We start from the raw sequence: 17,368 nt of genomic DNA, 5'->3' as shown, positions 1-17,368 counted from the left end.
ATTTCCTAATAGGTGAGGCCTAGGAAAACAAGAATAGGTAACGACCTATGCCACTGCAAGCACTTCTGATTACCCACCGAGCAGGAGAAAATAAATATACATAATGTACGATGGAATGGCAGCATGCAAAGGTCTACTGGTTTCCTCGCTCTATTTTTTATAATAAAGTTTAACAGGGTTTCAGACCAAAAAACAAAAAACAAAACAAAAAGATACAAGGGATTCATATTCTAGCAAATCACAAAAAAAATATATGTACGCTAAACCACCTACACCAAATCTCCTTATCTTCCTCACCTAATCTCTGACAAGTGATGGGCTATTCAGTGGATTCAAAAGTAGAAATGTACAAAGACTGCCAGAAAAGTGAATAGCATCTATTGCTAAAGAACCAAAAAGTCAGGGGCACCTGGGCAGCTCAGATGGTTAAGCGACCAACTTCAGCTCAGGTCATGATCTCAGCATTTCTCAGCCCACATGGGCTGACAGCTCGGAGCCTGGAGCCTGCTTCAGATTCTGTGTCTCCTTCTCTCTCTACCCCTGCTCATGCCCTGTCTCTGTCTCTCTCTCTCTGTCTTTCTCTCTCCCTCTCAAAAATAAACATTAAAAAAAATCTTTTTTTAAGTCAAGCCTAATAAGTATATGAAAAGATGTTCAACATCATCACTTATTTGGGAATTGCAAATTAAAACTACAAGAGATGCCATTTTACACCCATTAGAATGACTACAATTAAAAAAAAATTAACAAGTGTTGATGGAGATGTGGAGAAATGGGAACCATCCTACATTAACTGTAGGAATGTAATATGGTACACCTTCAAAAACAGCATAGCAGTCATTGTTAAGTTTAAAGAAATTTACCCAGCAATTCCACTCCTAGGTATCTACTTCCATGAGAAATGAAAATAAATGTCCATGTAAACAATGGCACATGGATATTCACACCAGCATTATTCCCAACAGCCCAAAACTGAAATGAACCCATATGTCCATCAACTGGAGAATGGACAGCCAAAATGTGATACATCCATACAATTTTATCTATTTAGCAATAAAAAAGAACAAACTGATAATAAATACTATAACACAGAAATAATTTACATACATAAACCCAAAATCATTAATGTGGGAATAAAAATGTTCCAAAATTGACTTATGGTGATGACCACTAAATACATTTACTAAAATTCACTGCCACTACACTGGAAATGTGTAAATTTCATAATATGTAAAATATGCATCAAAAAAGTTGTGAAAAAAACACAACTGAGGTATTCAATTCATTTTATATGAATCAGAAATTAACACAGTATCCCTATTTTGCATTTATCTTAGTATACCGCAATCTAAAATTTGACTACATGTAAAAGGTATATTAGACTAAAAACAACAACAACAAAAAAAAAAAAACAGGGAAAGTGAAATGTAGTTTAGGTCATAAGGTAAACAGAAAAGAAGACAAAGATATAACAAGATCTCCCATCTATCTTTAGCATGCATGTCTCTGGATACCTAAGGGTCAGGGAGATTGGAGACTCTAAGTGCTGCCTTTTGAAGGGAAAGGAAACTAACCTTGATCCTGCAGTTTTAAGTTACTTTGATCTTGCATTTTTAAGTTAATCACTATATATTTGTGTAGCTCTATAAAAAATAAAACATTTATCAAAATAAGTTCTAGTCTAAGCGTTCCTCAATCTTCTACTCTTACAAAATATAAGGACATTTAGAAATTTAGAGTAAAAGAAAAATAATTGATCATATGGTATTCTTATTTTTAATTTTTTGAGGAACCTCCATAGTGTTTTCCACAGTGGCTGCACCAATTTACATTTCCACCAGCAGTGTACAAAAGTTACTTTTTTCCTACATCTTTGCTAACACTTGTTACTTCTTGTCCTTTTGATTCCAGCCATTCTGATAGGTGTGATTTGCATTTCCCTGATGATTAGTGATGTTGAGTACCATTTCATGTGTCTGTTGGCCATCAGTGGTCTTCTTTGGAAATGTCTATTCGGGTCCCTGCACATTTTTTACTGAATTATTTGGTTTTTGATATTGAGTTATAAAGGTTCTTTATATATTTTGGATTTACAAAAAACAACAACAACAAAAAAAAACACACCAAAAGCATTAATTCGAACAGATACATTTACCCCTATGTTTACTACATTATTTACAACAGCCAAGATATAAAAGCAACCCAAATGGCCATCGATAAATGAATGGAAAAAGAACATCTGGTATACAATATTAGCTGTAAAAAAAGAATAAGATCTTGGCATTTGTACCACTATGGGTAGACCTAGAGGGTACCATGCTAAATGAAATAAGTCAGAGAAAGATATATACCATATGATATCATTTATATATGGTATCTAAAAAACAAAACAACAAACAAGCAGAAACAGACCCATAAATACAAAGAACATAAATAGACCCATAAATACAAAAAACTTGCGGTCACCAGAGGGGAAAGGGGGGCAGGAAAGGCAAAGGGGAGAAGGGGAGTTGGGGATACAGCTTCTAGTAAGGGAATAAGTTAAGAGGATAAAAGATACAGCATAGGGAATACAGTCAATGGCACTGTAATATCATAGTATGGTGACAGATGGTGGCTACAGTTGTGGTGAGCACAGCATAACATATAGAGATGCAGAATTACTATGCTGTACACCTGGAACTAATGTAACATTGTGTGTCTGCTATTCTTCAATTCAAATAATAATAACATAATTACTGCCAAAATTAATTATATATTTTCTATGGGCCAAGTAGAGTGCTAAGAAATTCATATATATGATCTGATTTAATTTTTATAAAAATCCTAGAAAGTGGGTAAAATTACCATCCTCCTTCTCCAGATGGGGAAACTGAAGCATAAGTTGATGATGTGAGTTTCCCATGGTTTCCAACAAGGAAATAGCAATAGCAGTGTCATGTGAGAGAATGCCACCTACAGGGGACAGCCCTACACTAGGGAATTCCTAAGTTAGGCTGACACATTCCAGCCAGAACCTTCCTCTCATAAGCCTGGAGACTCTGTTTAGAACACTGTCCAGGGGAAATAAATAAGATGTAAGATGTAAACCATGAGACTGAAATGAACCCTAGGACATAAAAATCTGACTAGTCCCACATTATTAGTATTGACTTTTCAAATCAGCCTCAGCTAAAGGCACCCTCCCAACTTGGCTCACAGCCCCTCCGCTATCATTCCTACATTCTTGATTATTTAACTCCGTTCAGGAACAGCAAGGCTGCAACAGGCTGAACAGTGAGGGCCTTCCAGCCTCTCCTCTACTCCCAAAACATTAAGCCCATCCTCTTCACGTGGCCTTCTGGACTCCTCTTCATTGGTGTGAACCCTTTAAACCTATCTGGCTTCAGGGAATGTCAGATCCCCTTCTCTCAGTGCTGTCCATCACAGCCCTCGCCATCTGCATCACTGCTTGGGCAACCAGATCTTCCATACTCTACTACATACTTAAAGTGCGCATATTGTTACTGGGGGTGGGAAGCACACTTACACGATTGTATATTCCTGGAAGTATCTAAGCAAAATGTTAGGCACAAGAAATACTTCATGATTTCTAAAGTATGAATATCTTTTATTATTTGCACTTTTTCATGTAACTATATTCGCATTCATAAGTGTTTTGTTTTGTTTTTTTAGAGAGAGAGCACATGAGGCGGGTAGGGGAAAGAGGGAAAGAAAGAGATCTTAAGCAGGCTCCACACTTAGTTAGTTGGAGTGGAGCCTGACACGGGGATTGGTCCCCTGACCCTGGGATGATGACCCGAGCCAAAATCAAGAGTAAGACACTCAACCAACTGAGCCCCCCCAGACACCCCTGTATTTATAAGTATTTTGTTTGTTCTACCAATACTCTTAAGATTATAAACTCACTGTTCTAATATATGACTTCATTTCTTTGTATAGTAATATATGTTTAATTTTTTTAAGAGAATGAGTGGGCAAGCATAAATTACTTTTTTTCCAGAAGTACTGAAGTCATTTTATATATTTTTAGTTACCTAAGTGACCACCATTTTTTTTTATATATTTAAATCAAAGGACATTAAATAAACATCTCTTTATTCACTGTAAACAATCAACGAAACATATGTGAAAATCATTTGGAAAAAAAAAAATGGAAAACAGTAAAAGCACTTTTCTTTTGCCAAAATAATCAAGTGCCAAAAGTTGTTATAATTGGCAGGCAGGTAAACTCGGCCAGTATATGTAGATGTAAATACAACGGGGCAAAACTAGCATAAAACTATGAGTATGTGAATATAATGCACATATACACACATGATTACAAAACCGAAAAACAACAGGGAGGAGGAATTTGAAACAAAGCAAGAGCGTTTACTTCCATTACAGTACTTCATTTCATAACAATAAAATGCTAATAAGAAAAGAAAATGTGGAAAGAAAAGCCCAGATCTGTATACGTTTGAAAAATACCCAGAACTAAGACATTTCATACCTGTAAACATGGCATGAAAATAAGGACTACAGGCAGCCAGCACCACTCTGTGAGCAGAGATCTCCATGTCTTCAGCCACAATCGTGACATCACACAGCAAGTTTTGACTGTTCACAAAGCAGAGAAAGAGCAAATTTTAATGATACCAATAATAAATGTATTCAGCATCCTGTGCTAAAATATTACAGTAAAAATTGCAACATATTACACTCTTCTGAAGTTGAGACTTTTAAAACTGCCATCCTTTACTTTAAAACAGAATTCCTTAAACGTGAAGCGCACAGAAAACAGTCACAACAAAGACCCGACATGCATTGGGCCCTCACTCAGAATCCTAACTTTGTTCAACAGAGAAACCTTTCCCAACTTGATTAATGATTTCTCAACCTAAATAAATTACTGGCAGCAAACCATCAATGGATTGTAAAAGGAGAGGATGTTTGAATTAAGAACAGTTTGAATTAAGAAGTGGCAGATGGCAGTCTCACATTAAGATGAGACAAAATAAATTGTATGTAGAAAACCAAATTGGGTCAAAGTACCAAAAAAAAAAAAAAAAAAAAAGATATTTAAAATGATGCTGGGTCATCAAGCAAAGGTAAAACTATATTCAATTACTCCCACTACTTAAAAGGCACAGAAGACATTTTAGGCTTAACTTAATCACAACATTTTACCAATGCCAACTATCTCTTTCCTCAAAGCTGGAAAACATTACCACGTACAAAATTAAAAAGCATTTTGTTACCTTAAAACAAACCATTATTCAGCAAGCATAATTATACCTCCCATTCTGAAATATCCATTTTGAGCCATTCAAAACCATACGGTGAACACTTTCTACATTCTACACAAACTGCTAGATGAGCTTCTCCCGCTAAATAAGAATGTCACAGGATATCTTTTTGGCAAAAAGTGGTGCTGATGCTTATTCCAGAACAAGCAAGGAGGCTGCAGCTCTAAAACTGACCTTACTGGTAGTCATGTCATTAATGACTGAAAGAGGTGTGGTGAACCCAAAAGTCCTTTCCACACCTCACACACCCAAGCATGAATTTGTGTGTATCCCACACACAGGTCACACTTGTCCCCTCCTCCACTATTCTATCTCCTACAAGGATGGCCTGCGGCCTGCTATAATTTTCTAGTAGCTCACAAGCAACATTTTCACATGAGCTTAACCAAATCCTTGAAGTTTTCCACTTTTCCACACTGCCTGTTTCTGTAGAATTCACACCAAAAGTTTTTGGAGATCCTACTGGCATTGACTTTCCCTCCGGTCTAGGGGAAACTGTAAGAAAAAGGAGCACGGCAGCGCCGGTGATAACTGTGCTCCAGAGCCTCCCTGCTGATGAGCCTGCTGTGTTCTTTAGAGCAAAGTATGGCTCATGGGTGTCAATTTAATGGCTCAGGATGCTGTATGAGACACCAGGTAGGTCCCACGTTAGAGTCATGGAAGTTAGAGTCATCAAAGGTGGCATAAGGTCACTCTTCGTGATTCCTCCACTGTGAACACCGACAAAGTCTATGTCTGCTCTGAGAATATAAAAACCATACTGCAATTCTATGAATTCCATGGTTTCACAAGTAACCAGGGTGGGAAAATTCAGTGGTGTTTTCAGGAGGTTACTATGCAAGTGCTTTACCTGCATGTTTTATCTCATTTAGGACCCACCACAATCTTACCAGGTAGGTATTATTATGATTTTTACCCCCAAAATGTACAGCTGGGGAAGTCAAGGTTAAAGATGAACAATCAGCCTTAAGTCCCCACTTGTGGAATGCCAGGATTCAAATCCATGGAGTCTGGCTCCAAAGCCTTTTAACCACTACACAAAACCACCTGTGTGTTTTCAAGACTTGTTAAAGCTTGAATGAAACAGGGAATAAAAAGTATAAATCAAATAACACCAATCTATTATTTGGCATACTATATACTAGAAACAATTTTAAGTTCTGTATATAGTTTATAAAAGGCACAGTTTTAGTGGGGTTTTAGCACTACAAGCATATTCAGAAAGATCAAATTCAACAAAGCACTGCAAGATCATCTCTGACCTTAAGGAGTCTAGCAGAAAGGAATGACCGTGCCAAGATTACAGGATAAAGTAGAAAAAATCACTGTAAAGGTGCTATGGGGAAGCATCTAAAGCAGACTAGGGGTGAGAAAAGTCTTCCTGCAGCTACTGACCTTAAGCTGAGTTTTATAAACAAGTAGGCATTAGCGGGATAGAGAAGGAGCAAGGGAGCTCCTAACAGAGAGAACAGTATGTGCTACTGCATGGAGACGTGAGGCAGCACAGCACAATGGGGAACCCTGGAAAAAGGAAAGCAGAGAGAAAGAAGGGTGATCGAAGAGGAGGTCAGCAGAGATGCACACAGTCTCTCAAGGACGGGGCCATCCAGGTTTTCCTACTATGGCCAGTGCATCTGGACACAACTCAAACATGAGCCAAGTACATTTTTATGCCGATTTTCCTTTTGTCAGTACTAATCTTTCTTAGTGCTCTAGTTTCAAGATGGAACATAAGTGGAATTACACTTGGACACCCCAAAATCACATAATTAATTACATTTAGCTTCAATTACAATTACTTATTGATCAAAACCATCTAGCATAACACCTGCTGGCTGTCACATAATTAGCTCAGCCTTACTGGCTTATTAGCTGACATTAGTTAACTAGGAAGGTAAAAACACTGCCAAATCAGTATGTAGCCACACCCTGGGTTAGATCACACAGAATCTAAGGGTCACATTCTAAAACAATAACATATTTGGTTCTAGTGCTTCATTTTTTATCTTTTTGTGTCCAGCAATAACGTATTTTATTTTGTAATGTTTTCCAATTTTTTCAATATTTTTTTTTTTGAGAGAGAGAAACAGCATGAGCAGGGGAGGAGCAGAGAGAGAGAGGGGAACACAGAATCGAAAGCAGGCTCCAGGCTCTGAGCCGTCAGCACAGAGCCTGATGCGGGGCTTGAATCCATGAACCATGAGATCATTACCTGAGCTGAAGTTGGATGCTTAACCAACTGAGCCACCCAGGTGCCCGAACAATAACATATTTTAAAACGGCACTCAAAGACAAGAGAGACCAGGAGCATTTGGGTGGCTCAGTGGGTTAAGCGTCTGACTTTTGATTTCAGTTCAGGTCATGATCCCAGGGTCATGGGATTAAGCCCTGAGTCAGGCTTCACACTCACATGGATTAAGATTCTCTCTCTCCCTTGTCCCTCTCCCCCGCTCCCGCTTGCTCTTAAAAAAAAAAAGAGAGAGAGATCTGACCAGCTTTCTTATCTTTCAGCCAGTGTGTATCTAACTGAGTATGGCCCTTACCTCTTTCCAAATGTGCATGCTTGTAAGTAGTACAATAACTTTTGGATGAGGAGGAGGACAGGTACAAATGAAAAGTTTGGCAATAAAAATTAAAGTGAGTTTCTGAGTTTATATTCCTATTACTTGAAATTCAATGAAACAATGAATGATAGAAGGAAAAGTCTTCCAGAATAGTAAGACAAATAATTGCTATTTAGCAAAATTTGCATCTATTCATTCATCATCAAATATCCAGAGAGGCTACTGTGCGCCTAGCACTATGTTCATTTACCACAATAGCAAGGCAATGCCCATGACAGCAAGGAGTTCCCAGTGGAGTGGGGAGAAACAGACAAGCTAACAGCTAATTACAAAAATGAAACTGTGACTTTTAAGATGGGGCACGTGTGGCATGTTTGGGAAGATATAAGAGAGGCGAAGCCCAACCTTAAGGTGGCTTTGCAAAGGAAGATGCCTCTAAGCTCAAATGTGGAGAACAAAAATTATATAGGCCTTTTGTAAAACCCAAATTGCCTAGAAAAATGAAAGGCACTCCAAAACCTAAATGAAACAGCATCATGCAAATTGGTCCTTCTCAGGAAAAATGCTGCTTTGAAAATTAATGAAACATGCCTGACATACCAAGACATCCTTTAGTTTCCTGACACAAAGTCACAAATTCCTAAGAGGAGAAAAAACGATCACTGCTGTGTACATATCAGGCTTTCAGAGGTCAAAAATAATTAGTAGTCACATGAAACAAAAATTGACTTTCTACTGGAAGCCGGCACGGTGAGGCAATCACATGGCATCTGTCCGTCTGTCTTCCTCGGGTGCCACGGAAAACCTAGAGGCACTTCCTGCCACATGGAGTGGACTCGGTGGCTCGTGAGACGAGGCTTCCACCACAGCCCAGGGGCAAACCCCATACCACGGCCTGGAATGTGTCCAAAGTCATCTCTGGAACAGCAACAGGTGTTAGGATAAAGAAACAATAGCAAGACATAAAAAGAAACGAGGCAAGGGGTCAGAGGTCAAGGAAAGAAGCCAAGAAGTTTAAAAACTGGTCAGGAAGCAGAGGGAGAGCCAGATGTGGAGCTGCTGTTCAGGACATGGCTGCATCGCCGAGTACTGGTCACTCGGCATGAAGGGAGATGAGCTGGTTTAAAGGCGAAAGGCTGCACAACTGCTGACTTAAATTAGTCATATTTAACCAACCCTCCTCTGACAATTTCATTTAACAGACAAGGGAGATGCAATCTGGCTTATAATGTCAATAATCTCGAAGATCAACAGAACTCCATGGCATGTGTCACCACCATCTTCCTTCTTTTTCTTCTTAAAACTATGATGGTTTGATTTTGATATGAATTTAAATTTCTGTGGCAGTTAAGCACAGGGAAAAATGTAGAGGCTGGGTTTACCCAACACAGATTCACCACCATAGTGTAAGTCCTGATAGCACAGCCCCCTCAACAGATTTGCACCTGCTGAAATTTTCAAACAGAAAGCAGGAAGTGGTGACAATGTGGAAAGTTGTAGGACAACCTACTACAGTCAATAACTTAGAAACTGCCTTAAACTAGCAAGGGTCCCAGAATATAGAGATTATTCTTTTCAAACAGAATCAAGACAGCAGAATGACAGTGAGGGGTGTCTGGGTGGCTCAGTCGGTTAAGCATCCGACTTCAGTTCAGGTCATGATCTTGCAGTTCATGAGTTCGAGCCCTGCATCAGGTAAGTTTAAGCCTCACTTTGGGTTCCCATGCTGACAGTGAGGAGGCTGTGTGGGATTCTCTCTCTCTCTCTCTCTCTCTCTCTCTCTCTCTCCCTCTCTCTCTCTGCCTCCTCATGGGATTCTCCCTCTCTCCCTTTCTCTCAAAAAAGAAAAAAATTAAAAAATAAAAAAGAGTGACAGTGAAAAATGACAAAACGGAGCCACTGGAAGGCACAGAGGAAAGTGTGTTACTAAATACCTGTAGAGAAGGGAAGGTAACATCTCCAGATTTGAGGACCTACAAGAACACTTGGTCACAGTTGAGAGAAGATGAAAAGAATAATTAGAAATAAAATGAAGGAAGAGATTAGGGACAGAGAAAAGCTGGTGGGGAGAAGAACAGAGAAATGAGGAAGGTGAAGGATTTCGGGGGGTAGGGGCGGGAAGAGTAATGCAGCAGAGATGAGTTTCTGAATATGCAGATGAAAAGCCTCTGTGGTAGAAAGTGTAGGATGCATACAAAGGAAACTTCCTCATTACAAAGTATTTTTTAATTGGTGAAATAAATCATAAGCTACTCTTAGCTATAATAAAGAAAAAAGCCAGAGTAAGATCTTCTGATTTTCTGATTTAACAGGCATAGTAAAAGCGAGCTCTGAAGCCGGTAGGTATTCAACAACATAAAGAAAGGGAAAAGAAAGGAGTTGGGTCAGTAAACTCATTTATTACTATCCACTATTGGTATTCTTTGAAATGTTCAATGATCCTATCCATGCTCAATAAACACCACTTAAAAAGAGATTAATCACATGTGCTTAAGAAACACTGCAGAAGATTACCAGTTAAAGTGAGACTAGAAGTTTCAAACTGTATCTTAAAATTTCTAAATAAACAAGTCTATTTGATTTGGGGCTCTACCCAACTGCTCTATCTTTCAAGGAATGTTTTACATCCTACTCTAGTATAACATGAAAACAAAAGAACCTGGCAATGTTTTACTACAGAAAAAAATATATGTTCGAGCAATAAAAAAAACTCACATCGTATGTAACTTCCTGAAATCTCTTTTAAAAACAGTCCCATAAAGGGGTGCCTGGGTAGCTCAGTCAGTTAAGCATTTGACTTTGGCTCAGGTCATGATCTCATGGTTCCTGAGTTTGAGCTCCCCCACTTGCACTGTCTTCCTGTCTCTCTCTCTCTCTCTCTCTCAAGAATAAACATTTAAAAAAAAAATTAAAAACAGTGATATAAAGCTGTGAAGAGAAAGGGAGATTGACTTAAGTTTGTTCTTTAATTCACTTGCCATCTAAGCAACAGAGTATAAATAACTAAAGAGCCACAACTCCAATTTTTCATAGATGCACAATAGATAACTTAATCCTACTGGTGATCTGGATCCACAAGGTCTAAATGTCCTGGAGGAAAAATACAATAGGCACTCCTTTAAAAGACAGCTTCAGGCTTTTTTGATTAAATTATACTCGGGAAGGTAAAAACTGCTGTTATAACTGACCTACTAAATATTTATGACTTAGATATGATATATAGAGGAGCACTTGAACTGCTTCAAATGATTTATCCTTACTAAAAACTTTCAACTCCTTAATATAACTTAAGGATCAAAATTCTCTTCCTTCTAAACATGCAACAGGTTGGCCCTAACTAACAGTCACTGAAATTTTTAAAGCTCAGATACTCTTATCCCATAACCTACAAAACAGAAGTTGTGTGTGTATGTGTGTGTTTAATGTAAAGGCAAAAAGCTATCTCTTGACATTTCCTTTCTGGGGCCACCTCAAAAAGCCCATAGCATAATGTTCTCAATAAAACCTATGTCTGAGATTTAGTCTGCTTGTCTTCTCCACAGACTCACTACAGTGTTTTACACATAATTAGATCTATTGCTTTGATTTTGAAAATGTCAGTATCCTGAAAAATTCCTACCCCCACCAATTCAAGCTTGGGAAGTTGAAAGAGCTGAATTTTCTGCCAGAGATGCGTTGCTAAAAAGACCTGTCCTTTCACTACACTGCCAGGTTATGCCTCCAACACCATTCATTTTACAACGCTGCTCCCTTTTTCAAAAACCTTCACTGATTCCCAGTGCCCACAGGATTAAGTCCAAATTCATCACGCTATTTAAGCCTGCACAATTCAGTCCTTCTCCCGCTCCTAACCTTTTCTGCACAGACTCCCCAGCACGAACTCTTGATTCACTTTATCCAACAAGTTATGTTTATCCCCCCCCCCCCCCCCCCCCCCGTAGCTCATGCAGTCATCCAGGCCAGGAACTGCCTTTCCTCTCCTGTCCTTTGTATGAATCCTACTGCCCGCGATCAGGTCCAGCAGAAACCTCTTCTTTGGGCTGCTGTGGATTTCTCCTGTGAAAATCCTCTTCAGCATGCACTGTTCCCCCACCTCATCCTCTCCTCTAGACATCTCCTATAGCAATCTAGACATTCGCAGGGCATGGGCCAAGTCTGACGCTGTTTCTGGCTCCCGCACAGCCGCGCATGCTAGCAGATTTCAAAGGAGAACCAGCTGCTTACAAACACTTGTAGAATACACTGTTTACAAGTAACTGCAGGGTTTTTAAGCCAAGTAATTTTAAGCTATTCAAGCTCATATTGGGCTGGGACATGGAGCTATATCTGGGCCTCCTGTCTAAAAAAGAAAACAAAAACAAAAAACTAGTTTAAAGAAAATGTCACATTCTTTTTCTATAAACTATATTAATTCTCAAACTTAAACTTTACAAAGCTCTTGCCCGCTCACTCCCACTCCCCCAACCACACCTTACAACAACCATAACTAGAAAAAAAAAGTTACTCTTACTCCTAAAATATCACTTCCATCAGTCAAACATTCATAAAAATGCTCTCTAGTGTATGGCTGTTATTCTACCAGTTAAAGGCAAGGGCCCAAGAGCAGAGCAATAAGAACAAGGAAGTTCTCTCTTCCCAGAAGTCAGGAAACCACTCTCAGCTACCTCTTCCTGGCAGCAGGAAGTTGATGCAATGGCAGGAAATTAAAGATTTTCAGCTGTTTAAAGAATAGGCTTCCTCCAAGATTTTTTTTTTTAATTACTCAAATGGGCCATAAGGGTTAAGAGAGAAGTGAATGATATTTTAAAAATTTTTTAATGTTTATTTTTATTTTTGAGAGACAGAGAGAGACAGAGAGAGAGCATGAGCAGGAGAGTGGCAGAGAGGGAGAGAGACCCAGAATATGAAGCAGGCTCCAGGCTCAGAACCCAATGAGGGGCTGGAACTCACGGGCCATGAAATCACGACCTGAGCCAAAGTCAGACGCTCAACCAACTGAGTCACCCAGGTGCCCCAGAAGTGAGTGATATTTAAAACAAAACAAAAGGGTTCTGATGAATCCCAAGAGAGTTTATTAAAAAAAAAAAAAACAAAAAAAAAAAACAATATCAGTTAGTGAGTTTATTAAAACAATCCTGGATATAGAGCTGGCAGCAAACACCCTCTGGCTATTTAAAAGTCGTTCTTTGTTCTGAAAATCAGCATCAACTACCAGCCTGGTGACACGTTGGTTCCTGATATGGTACGACACAAAGAGTAAGACGCTGTTTCACAGCCATATAGTTCACACCCAAAACAGGACAAATAGGTACATGAAGGCTAGAGCAAAATAAGCCCAGGATGAAGCAAGGACACTAGTGCTGTGCATGTAAGCAGGAAAAAATCTCACAGACTCAGAGAAGTCAGAGCAGCAATGAACCTCACATTCCATCCTGTCTCCTCACTTCATTTTATAGTTAAGCCTCAAAGAAGTAAAACAGTTCGCCCAAGTCCAGAGTGTGTCCCTAAACCGGGGTCATCCACCTCAGGGGAAGGTGTCACCTTCCCTGAAGTTTAGTGAGTCATGCCTAGGTCAACAGAGGCCCTACTCACACCAGTGGAAGGCCATGGTTATGGTGCTCCCATAGAAGGGGGTGGGGAGAGGAAATGTGAACAGGAAAAAGTCAGTCTTTCTAGACTTTTCAAAGAAAGAGAAGAGCCATTAAAAATCTCAGTCTTAAAATGACCAGACTAGGGTCACCTGGGTGGCTTAGTCGGTTAAGCGTCCGACTTCAGCTCAGGTTATGATCTCGTGGTTTGTGAGTCTGAGCCCTGTGCTGACAGCTCAGAGCCTGGAGCCTGCTTCAGATTCTGGGTCTCTGTCTCTCTCTGCACCTTCCCCGCTCACACTCTGTCTCTCTCTCTCAAAAATAAACATTAAAAAAAAAACATCTTAATGACTATTTTTCTTACTTTTCAGTTCCATTTAGTAACCACTGCAGTTTACATTCAATAACTACTGTTAAAACAGGATTAAAAAACTAGAACAGCACATCCGGACCTGCTGGGTTATCCCAACTACATATTTTCCCAAAGACTAAATGAAAACATTAGAAATACTATCAGAGCTGGACTAGGAAGCAAATCAAGTATGTTATAGTCGATTTAACTTCCTTGTCCCTCTCCACTTCACTCTCCACCTAGCAGCAAGTATGTTCTTTTCAAAGTACAAATCTGATCATGTCACTACCCTGCTTAACACTCTCCAGTGGCTTCCTCCCATGACAACAAGACTGAAATGTGTAAGGCCCAGAGTATGCTGGGCCCCACCTGCCCACTCAGGCTCCTCTCTTGCCATGACCCCCTTGACATTTGTGCTCCAGCTGCCCCTCATTTCCTCCAATGAGGCCAGCTCTGTCCCACCACCAGACTTGGGCACTGCCATTCCCTGTGCGTGGAACAGTTTTCTAACCTCTCCCACCCCCATCCTGCCTTGATTTCCTTACCTCTGTTTTGCTTTAGTTCTCAGCACAAATATTTCTATCAGGTCGGGAAGCCTTTCCTGACCACTGTTATCAACCTTCACAGCACCAGGCAGCCCTCCTTCATAGCACTTACTGCCATTAAAATTTACAGTAAATTATGTGTGTAATCCTCTGATTAATGCCTGCTCCCTGCATTCAACCATAAGCTATGTGTCTCATGCTCACCATTGTATCTCCAGCACCCAACAGATAAATATTTATTGAATCTTTACGTAAAGAAAAAACAAACAAATGATGGGCGTAAAGGGTGGACTTTTACGAAGACATAGCACATAGAGATTGAAGGACAGTTTAAGTCACTCCCTTCTTTTTAGTCCAAGCTTTTAAATATATGTACTTTCACAAAGAGAACAATGCAGAAAAAAATACTTTCACAAAGGGCTAAGAAAACTAAACCAAGGTTGGGGCGCCTGGGTGGCGCAGTCGGTTAAGCGTCCGACTTCAGCCAGGTCACGATCTTGCGGTCCGTGAGTTCGAGCCCCGCGTCAGGCTCTGGGCTGATGGCTCGGAGCCTGGAGCCTGTTTCCGATTCTGTGTCTCCCTCTCTCTCTGCCCCTCCCCCGTTCATGCTCTGTCTCTCTCTGTCCCAAAAATAAAAATAAAAAATGTTAAAAAAAATAAAAAAATAAAAAAAAGAAAACTAAACCAAGGTTAATACACACATTAGTCTTTTAATTAAAAAAAAAACAACTATTCATTTTCCAATCAACTTTTAAAGTCACTTTTTTCATATCAGTGACCTTTAACATACTTAAGAATAACGTTAACAATGGGCAGGTCACCAGTCCTCAAAATTACTACCACCACCACCACCACCAAAGTATCACATTTTTCCCTTACAGTTTTCTTTCCATATCTTTGTGATAAGTGAGAAACCCTACACCAAGCCATCCAATAGAACTATGGGAAATATATGTAATATAAAATATAATGCAATTCATAATTTTCTAGTAATCACATTAAAAAAAGAAACAAGTGAAAATAATTTCAATAATATATTCTATTTAACCCAAAATATCCCATATATTATCATTTTTAAATGTAACCAATATTCTTAAAAGTTATTAATAAAACATTGTACATTCTTTTTTGTACTAAATCTTGGAAATCCACTTTGTATTTTCTACTTACAGAACATCTTAATTCAGATTAACCACATATGGCTAGTTGCTACATACCGGAGACCAGCCTTATACTATTCATGCTTCTGATTAAAAAAAAAAAAAAACAAAACAAACAAACAAAAAAAAAAAAACCTGTAGAAACAGCTTTTAATGTTGTCTATATCAAATAAAGAACCAATGAGGCATGAAGAGCATATTCACTAGAAACAACTACAAAATAAAGGGAAGAGACCCATGTTACATGAATATTAATGTAATAATACCTTCTTAATTCATTCATGACTTTGAAAGCTTTCTTCATATGCCAAGGATTCACTGTCACTGGGCAGTGTTTTTCAGTATTATCATCTTTTGAATCGAGAGGCTTCTGATGACCCTGCTTTGTGCATCTGTACATAAAAGAAAAAAAACAGAAAAGATCTTATTAAAAATAATTTAGTTCTGGCTTGTTAGGCTATAAGAGATACAACAAATCTCTCAAATTCATTTAGAAGAAGTCTTGCAGTATATCCCAATGTAAGATCAAGACACAATTCAGAGCACTTTCTGATGGTCACTACGATTTCAACAAAAAAGTGGGTAATCACCTCCACGGTGTCAAAGCTCTATCACAAAGGAGCACAGAAAATTCAGTAAAAGTGGTTCAGCAGATACTTTGAAATAAAAATGCTGAGAAATGATCTCTGTTGGAAATTAACATGCTTTTAACAATCTGCTGTAGTCATACATTATTTACAAACCAAGACAGGAACAGGACCATATTTTACACAAATTTCAAAAACTTAGACTCTGATTTGAATTTTGCTCTCTACCTGCCAGGCTATTTATTTACCCCATATATTTCAGACCTACTCTTGTAACAAGAGATTAATCCTGTTAGTTAAAGTTTATTGAGTATTTACTATTCAGCAGCCACTGTGCTAAGTTGTTTACTTGTATTATTTGCTTAATCTTCACAACAACTCTGTGAGCTCATTACTATTACCATCCCCATTTAACAGATGAAAAGATGAAGGCAAAAAACAATTTAGGTAACTAAATAGTAGAGCTGGGTAAGAGCAAAGTCAGTCTGACTCTTTGAGCCCATTCTTTTCACTAATGTTCAATACCATTTCCTACATTAAGCAATGATATTTAACTTCATATTTAAACATAATTTTTAAGAGCACAGGCTGTATTAGTATTGCTGTATAAACTACTCTTTTGAGACTTGGGAGCAAAAAAATTAACAAATAAAATCAGGGTACCATGGCAGGGAGTGGGGATTAACTACTAATGGACACAAGGGAACTTTCTGAGAAGACAGTTGCGCAACTCTAGAAATGTACTAAAAAATCACTGAATTGTACAACTGTAATAGGTGAATTTTATGGCATGTAAATTATACCTCAATAAAGCTATTAAAGAAAAAAATCAGGATACCAAATTAAGCCTAAAGAAGTCATACTTGCATATATATCACACAAAGGACAACAGGCAAACATCATTATTTATTGCCAAATTTCTCTTCGTACCTCTTTCTTTCCTGACCCATTCTGAAAGGATCACTTATTTTTAAAGTATTACCTCTTACGAATTCACTCAGCAAACATTTTTTGAGTCCCAACTATGTACCAAGCACCATTCTAGGCACTTGGAATACAGGTGAACAGTGAACAAAAAAAAAGACTCCTACCCTCACAGAGCCTGGAGTCTAGCAGGGGCGATGGGGAGGAGACAATACGCAGAACAAATCAGTAAAACAGGCAGCACATCATAAAATAAGAGCTACGGATATAAGAACAAAGGCAGGGTAAAAAGAATCGAGAGGACGGAGTGATACAACTTGCACTAGTCAACAGGGTCATCAGGTCATCAATAGCCCA

General features: G+C 38.8%; 1 protein-coding gene across 3 annotated transcripts in view; it reads right to left on the bottom strand.

The window, feature by feature from the left end:
- Nucleotides 1–17,368, bottom strand: part of KLHL2 (kelch like family member 2) — a 123,883-nt gene that overhangs the window by 94,991 nt on the left and 11,524 nt on the right. For all 3 annotated transcript variants that reach the window (XM_078445634.2, XM_078445636.2, XM_078445635.2), the window contains exons 2-3: nucleotides 15,767–15,892; nucleotides 4,496–4,602 (exon numbers count right to left, since the gene is read on the bottom strand). In XM_078445634.2, the coding sequence (XP_078301760.1) occupies nucleotides 4,496–4,602; nucleotides 15,767–15,892 (233 nt within the window). The remainder of the gene's footprint in view (nucleotides 1–4,495; nucleotides 4,603–15,766; nucleotides 15,893–17,368) is intronic.

Source organism: Panthera onca, chromosome B1 (assembly GCF_046562875.1).
Source record: "Panthera onca isolate mPanOnc1 chromosome B1, mPanOnc1 haplotype 2, whole genome shotgun sequence".
Classification (NCBI taxonomy): Eukaryota; Metazoa; Chordata; class Mammalia; order Carnivora; family Felidae; genus Panthera; species Panthera onca.
This window is presented reverse-complemented; position numbering and strand designations above follow the sequence as displayed.